A 13462-nucleotide genomic window follows, 5' to 3' on the forward strand; every position below is an offset into this window, starting at 1 on the left:
TCTAAATAAAATACCACCAACCATCATTAGTGGACATTATGAGATTTGCAATGTTAAAGATTCAAATAACACAAAAGTTATTTTCATATATAAATACAGTTACAAACTTTTCACTGCCATACAAGTTCTCTCACTAATTCTGTCTGAATCCATCACTTATCAGAAACACGTTTCTAGAGTAGATCTTGAAAACCCAAGAAACTAACAGTTTCAAATAATTCTTCAGTAGTAGAAATGGTAAAGATTTGAGAGGGAAATAAAAAGAGAATACAAGTTGTATGAGCAGGAACTGTTCGTAGAGGTATCCACTTCTCAAGTGAAGAAGTGCAAGACACTTGTCGAAGGAAATGTTGGAGCCTTCTCAGCAAATACATGTTGTTCATACTTATCACCTCTTCACTCTTTGACTTTAATCTTTTTCATTCCTGATGAAGAACAGTCAAGTATTCAAATGTTTCTGGTTGTAATGTTGCTTTGTGGTGAAACTGTAATAATTTTTTCACCAAGTCTATTTTCTGACAGTACTTTTACAACTTTGTTTGGTCTGAGATACAGAAATAAACTCATATATTCATCATCCTTTGCTACCAACTGACTAACATGAACTATTATCACTTGAGCAGATATCAACATAAAAAGTAACTAGCATACAGTCAACAGAAAATTTGGATGTATGATGGAAACTTTACTCTTGTGATACTATACTATTCAGTTAAAGTTCAACTATCATTAAATTTTAAGTTTAGTACCCTGAACTACAAAATTTTCAATAACATGGTGCAATATAAGCATCTTCAACTTGAAGATGACCTAGGAAGGTCGAGATGTTGTTCTCTCCTTATCAATAACTGTTAATACCCATACCAGCTGTTTTGAGATGCATTTTTATTTCAAGTGGGTTTCTCGTCATCAAGAATATAAGCATTTAATTTGTCAGTAAAGCAAATTTATTTCCACCATTACACTGCAATATCAAAATACTGCTATCTTTGATGTATGCACTCAAAAATTATAAAGACATGTGGAATCAAAGTGGAATATTTGGTTATTACAGAAAACATACAATAATGTTCTTGGGCACAGCCTTAAATTTTAATTTCATTGGTTGCTAATATTAAAAATGGATATGAAGTAATTACTGTGTCTTAACAATGTTATTAAACATGGATGATCTATAACCTTTAGCGAAATGTAACACCACCACCATCAAGTGTATACTACTAATTCTGCCCATACATACTAGATCAATGTTTGGTTTAACAATATCACTACAACCTTTTACCTCTTCATCAATTTTTGATTTATCCCCAGACACAAATGCAGGTTTTCCAACTTTTCTCTCTCGACAGTCTCTGGCTATGTGTCCAGCTCCTCCACAATTTGTACACACCACATTGTTCGTAACGTTGGGTTTATCGGGACACTGCCAGCCTCTATGGGTAGTAGCTCCACAATTAGAGCATCTGGGGCTGTCATTTTCTCGAAGAGTTCCATTAAGTAATGCCAGCTCCCTCAACTGCATTCTACGTAAATCATTTTGTCCTTCAGGAACTTCCACTCCTTGTCGAACAATCTCTTGTATCTGGAAGAATAGAGTTAGAAACACTGTACCACACTCAGGGAAGGACAGAGTTGGAAACACTGTACCACACTCAAGGAACAATAGAAATAGAAATATTGTACAACCTTGAAGAAAGAACATTTCAAACTCCCAAAAGAGCACAGTTTCAGATAAATATTATATGTATTTCTTTTGCTTTTTTCATACTGAACCACAAATTAAACTTAACAATGGGAGAGCAATTTATATATAATGACAGTAAAAGAGTAAAACCATAAACCACTTAAATTACTAAGAAACAGTTAACAGAATGACAGTTATATAATTTTATTTCTAAGGATCCATACAAACACTGAGTGAACCATGAACATCAAATGGACTGCAACTTGTAATACAAGAAGTGTCAACTAAGGATAATTTCATCACCCTTTTTACAAAACACAAAAACATTTAGTGAACATTAAATATGTGAATTTACTAAATAAGTAATTCACAAAACTAATTTAGTAAACATTTCTATTTTTCTTTCAATCAACACTAAGAATAATAACCATGTAACTCATCTCTGGTAACTAATTTGAAACCTAGGACTAGGATATCCATTAAATATCTATCAAAATTAAAACAGTCACAATAATATAAAATAAGTACTGCTGGACAGGTAAAGTATTCAAGGAAATGAATAATAATAAATAATAAAGTATTTATATCATCTTTACTGTCTGAGTGAAAATTTTTAAAACAAGCTGGATAAGAAAGTTAGCAGCCTAAAACAACTCAAAATTAATTCATGTGATAAAGAAAATAAAAATTCACTAAGAAGAATATTCTGCCATAAAGCTGTACTTAATTAAAACTGTACAGATAGAAGTGTTACACAAGTTAGGAACTAAAGTTTGCCTTATTTACTACACTGCCCATATACACAAATGTTAGGATTAAAAATTGGGAGACAAATAGACAAATTACTTATAGCTAGAGATTTTACCAAGTAATTCTGGCCAGTATGGTACAACTGCTCATAACAAAGTAAAGGACGTCTTGTTGATCAAAAGATCTATTGGACTTTGAACATGTTATGGGATGAGTGTAATTAACGTGTCAATGTTTCAAAGATAATGTCATATTGGAATTTGGATGTGCGAATTAAAAATATTTTGTACCTTATCAAAAAAATTTAGATAAAGAAAAGGATGGCTAACAAATAGATAATACTTTTCATACATGGCAATATGAGAGAAAATCTTTCTCAGTTTATGGCTTTGAGTAAACTCAAGACACAAAGTAGTGTCATGTGACCAAAACAACCTGTGGGACACAATGTGTTACTGACAGGAGTGATAGTTTAGCATTTTCCACTTTCTGTAGCTCAATCCTTTTTGTCCACACCTCAGGTGTCTTTGATAAGGTATTATTAGTGAATGTCATCATAATGTATCCTTTAGAGCTTTAGATACATATCATGTAATACTAATCTCTCTCCAATAACTCACCATGTCAGAGAAGAACAATATATACTGAATACAGAAATAGCACAATATGAACCACAAATGAAGAGCAAAACAAAACATTAAAGGAAACCTACTAGATGCAACTTAATGGTAAAACAAGTCCATCCTAACATAGAAGTCAGCACAATCTGTACACTTTTTGAAAACATGGGGAATATCACAGATGTGTAGATAGTACATTAGCTTCTATGGCAGGAGGACCCAGGATTGAATCCTGGCTAATACAAATATAGAAATAGCTTTTCTTATGATTTTCCTCAGACAACAATCAAAACACAGAAGGGAAATTAGTTAGTAGTTACAACCTAATCACAAGACAGACAAACATCCTAAACTTAAGTGATTGTAGAGGTGACTGATTTGAACAATATACAACTTTGATCATGTATACTGTCAGAACATTAAGTGAAAAGTGGTTCTGGCATAGAAGATAATTTCTCAAAAATGTATTTCTTAGGAAGTCTAGATTGCAGAACTAGTAAACCAAAACCTATTTTTGTTCATCAGGTTCCTTATGTATGTTATGTGTATACTTCAACTCTGATTGGTCAAAAATAGGTTACAATTGGAACACAGATATTCTTGGATAAGTGAAGAGCCCATAAAAAGCAAATTATTTATTTAATTTTATACAATTCTGCAAGTGCTAGGTAACATAACTCAGTTATAACAATAAATCAAATGAATCTGAGCACTTAGAATTATTTCAGATTTGGAGACCAACTAAAACCATCACTTATAGACATACAAAGGTGGGTGGAACAAGTCTTTATTGTATTTCCTTATTCTTTCTCAATAAAATTTTCAAGAAATGTGTAATGGCAATATCAAATAAATCTTTATATTTAAATGTCTTGAAATGAGAATAAAGCCTCACCTTATCTACAGCCTTTTTAACACTTTCAGGGTTGTTAGCAGTTACAAAGGCATGAAGTGGTTCATCTTCTCCAGGCAGTGGCTGACCATCTTTTCGCCCAACTTTACCTTCTTTTACAGACCCTTTGCCTCTGATGATGATCTTGGCTCCAGTCTATAAAGTAATCACCATAATAAAAACAGTGGACAACATATAAAGTATTTAATCCCCTCTCCTACAGTCTCCTGGAACTAGCAGGAGACCAACAGGGGAAGCACACTTACACCACAGTACATACTGCAACTCTAATACTTCTTAACATATCCTCACAAAAACTGGTAAGATTCTTTTAAAGATCAAAAGTATCTTGTACATGAACATTATTTGAATTAAGTCTTTCTACTAAACATATTTATGTACTGTAGTTTTTTGCACTGAAACTCTGAAAAGTTTGAGTACAAGTACAAATTTTTACAGCTTTAGAGTTTTACCTGGATAATCACTTAAACCTCCTGAATAAATATGTTTTTAGGGTACATTTAATTTTTTCATTTTCTCTAATATATCACTAAATGTGAATATTACAGCATACAGTACAATGAAATGTTTAAAATTAACAAATAAAAAAATTATATATACCTTTCAGTTTTTCATAGGATATTTTCCTTTAGTTTGCAATTTCAGGTTTTTCCTCTTTACATACAGTTAATTTGAAATATTTTGCTTTCTATTATTGTCCTTTACCATTTATTATTCATCCTGATAAAAGTCAACGATGCTCTCAAGGTGTATTACAATAACCTGAGCAGAGATGTGCAAGCCTTCAGCTAAATTATCTTCCACATGGGCAAGATTGTAAGTCATAAGAACTGAAGCAAAGTTTGAGATTTATTTAACAAAATTTTAAACATTTCAATTATATTTATAAACATAAATAGTAAATAATTAACTAAGAAAAGTAAAACCTAAATACAATTTAACTGTCTCAATTGTAATAGCCCAAATAACTCTACCTTGACAAGATATATGTTAACAATGTTTCTTTTTTCCCTTCTCACAGTGGATATACTTAAACTGCATGGAACTTAGTACAAATCAAATAATATCTAATTTAAATTATTTATTCATTTTTATTTAGTATTTCTGTTCTTTTCTTTTGTTGTGGGATTATAAACTTTTATTGTGAGATGTTTATGAGAGAAAAATAATCAAAAATCAACTGTTATTCAATTGTAGAACTTAATACTTCCAATCAGAGGTTACACTTCATATATGATCATTTAGTCTGAATCTTGCTACTTTTAACAGAGACCTTTTTCTCTTTACTGTGGAAGAAGCAGGGGTGAGAACAGCAACTGACAATTTTGCTTGATCCTAGATCTCAGTCTATAAAGACTGGGAATCCAGGTACAATTCAAGTCCCCAGAAACGAGAGGAAGTCTCTGGTACCTTCTAGGCCATCTTGTGGAACTAAAGGTTCACATTATTTACTGCTCAGTAAACACTAGACTTCTGTCACTAACTCACACCTCAATGGTCAAATTATGGAATTGTTAACACACTGCACTGATAAAACCAATTTATTAAAAACTGGTCATTTCATGAAATACCAAGGCAATAATTATACAAGTTAGTTTTCACTAGGGCAGATTATTAACCAATATTTAAATTTTACTTTTTAAAAGACTGGAAATGACTGGTTGGTACTTTGTCCTAGTGAAAAGTGATCTGTTTAAGAATTGCCTGAATACTTTAAATTACTAGTTTGTACATAACTTGGAATTTTAGATATATAAAAAAAATCAGACATAAAGGTGAAACATCTGGTAGAAGACAAGATGTATGAACAAACATGATGTTACATGTCTACCTTTTAAAAAGTGCACTCAGAATAATTTCTTGTGCCTGAAGTGTCTCACCTCCATATCTTTAACCTTCCTATGCACAGCATAACCTACAAGGCTGAAAATAACCTAAGAATCTGTGAATTCAATACATACATAATATACTCTCATTTGCATTTTTAAGACAATTTTGTTATATACTTATGTCCTTCAGCTTTCATTGGATTATGCCTATATTTAATGCAGATATGAAGTGAAAAGTGCATGTCAAAAGATTGAAAGCCTACCTGTATGCTGGTCCTTTTCACTTTAAGTTAATGTATTACTGAGGATACACCTGACTTCAATAAACAATTGGTGGCTGGTGCCAATCAACCATTTCAAGGAGCCTCAGATACTGATTTAGGCTCAGCATAAATATCATAGACAAGGCAAGCAGAAATTGAGCTTGACAATACCAATATTTCATACCCTCCTCTCTAACAGTACCAGTGTTTTGTATCCCTCTCTAACAAGTTGAGTGAATGGACAAATTGACAATAAGGATGATGAAAATCTACCAAATGGTATTCTCATTTTTGTAGAAGACTAAGCTAATTACTGTTCCTCACATCACTAAATGATTTCTTATAAAAATGCTAATGTATACAACAAACCTATAATTATAATTCCCCAGTGCAACTGCTAAGAACTCACGCACACTTAAATACAACAATGTTTTTTCTCCTATTATATAAAAATCCACTCACTTCTTTCTCCATTGATTTCAGAGTATTTCCACGAGGACCAATCAGAAGTCCTACAAAGTTGATATCAGGATGTTCATCTTGAGGTATCATCACTTTTTCACTCACTCGTACAACTGGTGGTCTGTAAGTACCACAAATCAATTGCAATACAGTTTCCATACAAGAAAAGAAACTGATGATTTAAAGAGATTCACCTGTACACATTCTAATAGAATATTTGTTAATAGAAATACTGATTATCTGCTGGAAACAGGGATACACTTTTAGGTAAGACTGACAATAACTGGTACACAAACAAATTAAGAATAGCTGTGACAAATATTTAATCATTAAGGATACATGTACAATTATACTGACTAACTTAAAAAATTAGTTAGGCTAAGAGAAAAGTAAAAAATTGGTAAACATCAAAATAACAAGAATGGACAAAAAATAATTTTAAAATAGGCACAATATACTAACTCTTAAAAAACAGCACTAAAATTAGAGACAACTAATTAATTAGAAATTATTTTGTTCAAACCACTGACACTTAAACTCACTTGTAATCTGCAGGTGGTTTATAATCTGTATTGATAGAAAACATTTCTTGAATCAAGCTATGCCTTTCATCTTCGAGCTTCTTCCTAGCACGATACTCCCGCGTGTTTAAACGCTTGCCCTCACTATTATAGATCGGTTCAGGTGAAGGAGATCTGGACATATAAAGTGAAAGGATAGTGACACTTTGTTTAGCTTCTTCTATCAATAAAACAAACATACCACAGAAGAGGATTGTTATTTTTCAAACCTTTTAAGAACATTAATAATTATTTTTTTATTTTAAAAAAAGCACCTTTAAGGTTAATCCAAACTATTTATAAAACCCACTGATTCCAGCTTTATTCTGAAAAGGATGATAAAGCAAGAACTATTTAAAATCATTTATAAAATGCTAAGGATGGTTTGAATTAAACTATGAAAATCAGTTTTCAATTTCCTTTGAAACACGATGTAATTAATTCTACATTACTATTTGTCTAAATATTTGTCAACAATATTTTTGTCAATCCACATATTACTTTACTTCCTCCAAAACTTTTTTGTGTATTCTGTATCATAGGACTCAACATTATATTCTGTTACTAATATGTATAATATAATGATTACACTAAAACATGTTAATACTCATTGGTTCGACATTCAATGACACTAATACACCATATTACAACAATTTATGGATTACCTGAACATTGTACAGAATACAGATTTTAGAAATGTGTAACTAAGAGATATGGATAGCATGTGGCACAAAGGAAACTAACCATGTAAAATAATGCTACAAGTTCCTCAACATTTTACATTTATAAATATGGTGAAACTTGAAAGTCACCAATTAATTAGAAAAATAAATACATTTTTGAAATCAACTTTAACAAAATCATTAAAGTACACTCCCTAAAACCACTATGATAAAATCAATGCAATAGTATTACAATGCCATTACAAAACTCCACATTCATCCACAGAAGTTATTGGAATGTATTTATATCCTCCTGTGTGTGGAGGAGAGTCTTATTAATAAGTTCATATCAAACTGGATATTCCCAAATCTTGGTCTTTTAGTCTTTTTTTTAAAGTGTTGTTTTTGTTTCATAACCTTGTTACAATTAATAGACAACACCTGATGGTTATTCAAAAATACTTCTTAGCCTACCATGTTTGAATTATAATTATTAAACATTTTTAGTGTTTCACATTAAACAACAATTCAACTTGTGCCTTATATTCCTATTAGAGATATCAACAATGGATGCTGGCATGGTTACTAGAATTCAATAATGGTTTCATTAAAATTAGGAAGTGCAACTGACTACAATCAAGAGTGGTTTTAATGTAGTGCAGTGGATATTTTAAAGCCATTCTTGACAACTACATACAATTAGAAGCATAAATGAACTTTCTTTTTCTAGAAAATTAGAAATTAAATGTATTTTGGTTAGTCATACTGTTTACAAAAGCTGAAAAAAGCCTGTTCTTATGTGGCCACAGAAGGTGTCTAACAAATGTCATGACAAAGAATGATTCCATGTACAATTAATACGTTACTAGATATGTGAAGTCCACTTTCACATCTTTTATTAACATTAGATTTCCTACAGAGGTGAGCTCAATGACAGAATAGTTTCAACATTGTGTCAATGCATTTCACGTTCCTTACAAACGTCATCACTAAAGGCTGACCTACAGTACTGCAAACTCTGGATCACAGAAAATATATATCACACACAAAACTATAACAGCTGGAGTTCACTATAAAAACTTCAAAGAAAACTAATTAACTCTGGAAAACATAGAAATATTTAAATATAGAATAACAAACTCTGGAAAGAGATTTGTGAAGTTTAATTAGAAGGGCAATTTGGCTAAAAGTTCGGAAATAATACATTCAATGAAACCATAGCAAACATTTTCTTTAATGACGAAATTCAGTAGACAACCTTATAAGAGGATTTTTATTCTACCTAGAATAAACCCAACGATGAGGAATGCCTATCAAAAGATGTCAAGTTAACAAAAAATCTTTATACAAGCAAAAATGATCAACATTATGTAATGAAATATACAGCAACTTAGCTTACAAAAACATTATGTAGATTTGTGGTTACATAGACTAACTCCCAGAAGGATTATAAAAAAAAAATATGACCAAACATAACTGAAGAATAATTTACCATATAAAATGACAGAATATAAATTTGTAACTGGTGTACTGTAGTAAAATTTAAGGACAGAAACCTGTAAACAAGAAGTAACAGTTCAGGTCACTGTCAGTTTCTTGGATAAAAATGTCCCATTTTAATTTTAGACAATAATTACCACGTTTAACTTCATGAGTAATGTAACTAAATGTCTCACTTGTTACATCCTTAGAACAATCTGTTATTTAACATCTACCAACAGTTAGAATTATGAATTTTTAACGTGGAATGTGTGAAGCAGTAAATGGAAAAATTGACATTCATATAACTACTGAAATTCTTAAAACTAAATTTCTTGATTCACTTAATGAAAATTCAACTTTTTTGTAAAGCTGGAAATTTACCAACAAATAATGACAACAAAATAAATATTTATAACAAAAGTTCCTTCACTCATTATTCAATGACTATGATAAATCTGGAGAAATGAAGACGTTTCTTCACCAGATCATTGTTTTAAAGCAGTGTGATGTATCATGTGTAGGACCACTTGTATACATTTTGCTCAATTTTAGATCATTCTTTCCAACTGTGGACCATCTCTAAACAAGTCCATTCTTCAACATGTTTATAGGCAAAACTACATTAAGGGGGGGTCTTACTTTCTTCTTTCTTTTTGTAGGAAATAGTACACACACAACACTTTAGTCACTTTTTTTACCCTTCCCCACCACATTTGGTTGCAAATACTTTCATTCTATTTAACACTAGGAGATTATATACATAATAACAGATACCTGGAGATTCTACAGGCTGTTTCATCATTAAAAACTGTTAATATTCATCTGTTTTACTATTTTCACATGTTAAACCTTTGATTTAGTAATGCAAATATCCTGCATACAACCAATGAACCATACATATGTCCTATACATCAACCAATGAACATTACATATATCCTACATATTAACCAATGAACCTCACATATATCCTACACATCAACCAAACAACCAATGAACCTTACATACAACTTACATATCACCAGCAAAATCAAAACTTATTCAGTCGAGTCAACTGTACTATTCAGTGAATTGAGGCTAGCCAGAAAACCACTAATTTTTAACATACTACTTATTAAGTATGTTCCAGTGCTCACACTAAAGTCACATTGAAGAAGAAAAGATGTGTTGTATAACACATGTACGTAACATACCAGGATCACCTGAATGTGGATTAAGACATCTTCGAGAAATCCATGCTAGTGTCTTTATACCAAATCCCATCAACAGTATCTGATGGTGACAGTAAGCTAACAGAAATCCAAGCTACATTTATCTTCCACATCTCTAAATAAGCCAAACTGTATGTACTATAAGACTGAACATCAGGTACATGGGCAATAATCATGCCAGATACGTTATGCAACCAGTTGACATACTGTATAAAACAAAAATTCATAAAGGTATCCATCATCTGCTTGTCACCTTAACAAAAATGATACCCACCCTGGAGTTGTCACTCAGACAAATATGGCATCCATCCTGTGCTTGTTGCCTGGACAAAAAACAGTGTGTGCCCAACTAGTTATAGTGAAAGACTATATAAAATGTAACAGAACAAATATGCAATCTAATTATTAGGAAAACACATGCAGTCAAAAAATATGAGGAATGGGGTTTAACAGTTCCAACAAGTTAAGCAGTGGTGAACACTGTAATCTGGCTGGAGTAACAAAGTATTTCAGTCTAACAACCTGTGTTCTAGGATTCCATTTTTAAGATACACACACAAACATCTATTCAAACCCATATGGTGGTATTTCGTGTTAAATTCCACAATGTGTAATCTATCTACAGTTATGATTTTAAAGATATTTTTTGCTGTGAGAAAATTATAGACTCATTTAACTATGCTTGGTGACTATTTGTGTTCCTGTACATCATGTATTTAGATATTTTGGACAGTAAGAATTAATATTAAGTCATACCAATTCTCTTGTGAAACAACTTTTAAGACAAAAGTGAAATAAAATGTTATAATTCTAGCTTTAAACAGCACGTGTCTTAAGAGTGGCAAGTCAGTCAAAAACTAGTCAAACTAAAACCTGCACTGAATACTGTGAATACCTGTATAATAACGTAGGAGCCCCTTGGTATGTGGGTAAACCTTTAAATTACAGACCTCATCCAAAATAGCCAAGTGTTTAAACAATACAAGCACAGAATATTTGTTTGTTTTAGTCTAGTATTTATTACTTTTTCACATACTTTGTACATAATACTGTATATGCATCTCTGTTATTCCCTCTATAAATTCTTTATAGGTGAGTTATGCTACACAATGCTATACTATCTCTCATTTGTATGCAGCTGGTTTTTTTGCATAACATATAACATCATAATTGTGGCACATTATTGAAAAATAAGAAAGAAATAGTTACTTGTATACTGTATAAGTTTTTGACTCGCATCTTACTGATTGACAAATTAATTGTGCAGCAATATCCATCCCGTATTTTAAAATAACACTGATCAAATGATATACAAGTTAAGGATGCATTGGTTCTTTTTCACAAATCAGGTATGAAAACCATTCTTTTTTTAAACAAGATGTAATCCAACTCCCATGTAGGAATTCAGCATTCCAAAACTTGTGTGTATAATAGTAGAACAATATAGTCAAATAAAACCATTACAAACACTGAACACTGGAGTTAATAACTAAAGATTTCTCCTACAGGTCTGTTAATGCTCTTTGTCAACTATTCATGGCCTGCCCTCCTATGGATGACAGAAGAAAATACTCAAGACGGTGAAACAGCCCAACACATTTTTAAAAAATGGTAAAGTGAAGATTTAACTTGAAAAATGTTGACATGAAAACAAAGCAGATGAAGTAACTCTACTTTCCACACTTGTCTGAAGAATATATCACTGATACTGGGTGTAAACTGGATGAAGTAACTCTACTTTCCACACTTGTCTGAAGAATATATCTAGTCACTGATACTGGGTGTAAACTGGATGAAGTAACTCTACTTTCCACACTTGTCTGAAGAATATATCACTGATACTGGGTGTAAACTGGATGAAGTTGGCAGCACCATGTAGATAAGGACATCTAACTGAAGAGGGACAACAGTGGAAAGAATGATCTTGTATAATGATTCCACCCTTCCAAGATGAAGGTAAGACATACTCTTTTAATGTGACCCATTAATCAAGTATTGTTTACGTTACGTGAACATAAGTAATAAGGACCATTGGACACAAAAGGCAAAAAGAACACAGCCTTACAAAATCAGTCTCAATAGCAATAGGCATTGAAAGTTGCTAAGAAAACCAATGAAGGCATTTCAATAATATATGAATAACTAACCGACACATCAAGTGAAATGTAATATCTTTATTTGTGAATTACTGTCAAGATTGAAAGCAACCTTTCTGGTTTTAAAAATTTATGGAGAAAGATGAACAATCTATATAAATAATGAAATTCAAAAAGTTAAAAAAAATTATTTTTTATTTATTTATTATACTCATGGACAAATTAAGGACTCAAGTACATTTTAGTTCACATAACAAAACTATGAAAATAATATGTTTATAGATAACAGTAACCTGAAAACACTATTTTGATATTAAACACAACAACCACCCTGCCCTGCTGATAGAACACTTCCCTTTATGTGGCTGAACACTGACCAACACCAGGTATGTGCATGGAGATTTTAGTTAAATTAACATCCACCACCAAAAAACTTAGTGGCACATAAATAACTTATTCAAAATGAAAAGCAGTTTGTTTTTGTAAATCAACAATAAAGGCAAAACATAAGAGAGAGAGAGACAGGGAGCAAACTGCAAAAAATGAATTTTCTTGACTTTGAAAGTAGGAAAGGCTAAATATGTTAAAATGTCAGCTACCAATCGAATAACCTAATTTAGTATCAATATAATTATAGAATGGTGTACCTAGTTTCAAGTTAGCATACAAATTTTATTCTAAACATTACTTTAAAACCCTATTAGAGGCAAAATACAACCTATACAATATTAATGACTTCCAAATAAATGCTTAAACAAGAAATTGACATATGTTTATGTATAAGCAAAGTTTGTTTTCAGTTTTTACATTAACAAGTTACAGTTCAAATGCCTAAATTCAGTAAAGTACTAGAAATACCAACAGGTCTGAAATTTGTCATAAAAACAAGTTAACTACAGATATTATTTTTACACACTTCTGATTTTAAGCCAC

General features: G+C 31.6%; 1 protein-coding gene across 1 annotated transcript in view; it reads right to left on the bottom strand.

Annotated features, from left to right (window-relative positions):
* LOC143239868 (splicing factor 1-like) overlaps window positions 1–13462 on the bottom strand; it is a 39359-nt gene that overhangs the window by 9508 nt on the left and 16389 nt on the right. Inside the window, exons 4-7 of the mRNA XM_076481460.1 lie at window positions 7064–7216; window positions 6522–6642; window positions 3950–4102; window positions 1283–1582 (exon numbers count right to left, since the gene is read on the bottom strand). Of these exons, the coding sequence (XP_076337575.1) occupies window positions 1283–1582; window positions 3950–4102; window positions 6522–6642; window positions 7064–7216 (727 nt within the window). The remainder of the gene's footprint in view (window positions 1–1282; window positions 1583–3949; window positions 4103–6521; window positions 6643–7063; window positions 7217–13462) is intronic.

The sequence above is a fragment of the Tachypleus tridentatus genome, chromosome 13, assembly GCF_004210375.1.
Source record: "Tachypleus tridentatus isolate NWPU-2018 chromosome 13, ASM421037v1, whole genome shotgun sequence".
Taxonomy (NCBI): domain Eukaryota; kingdom Metazoa; phylum Arthropoda; class Merostomata; order Xiphosura; family Limulidae; genus Tachypleus; species Tachypleus tridentatus.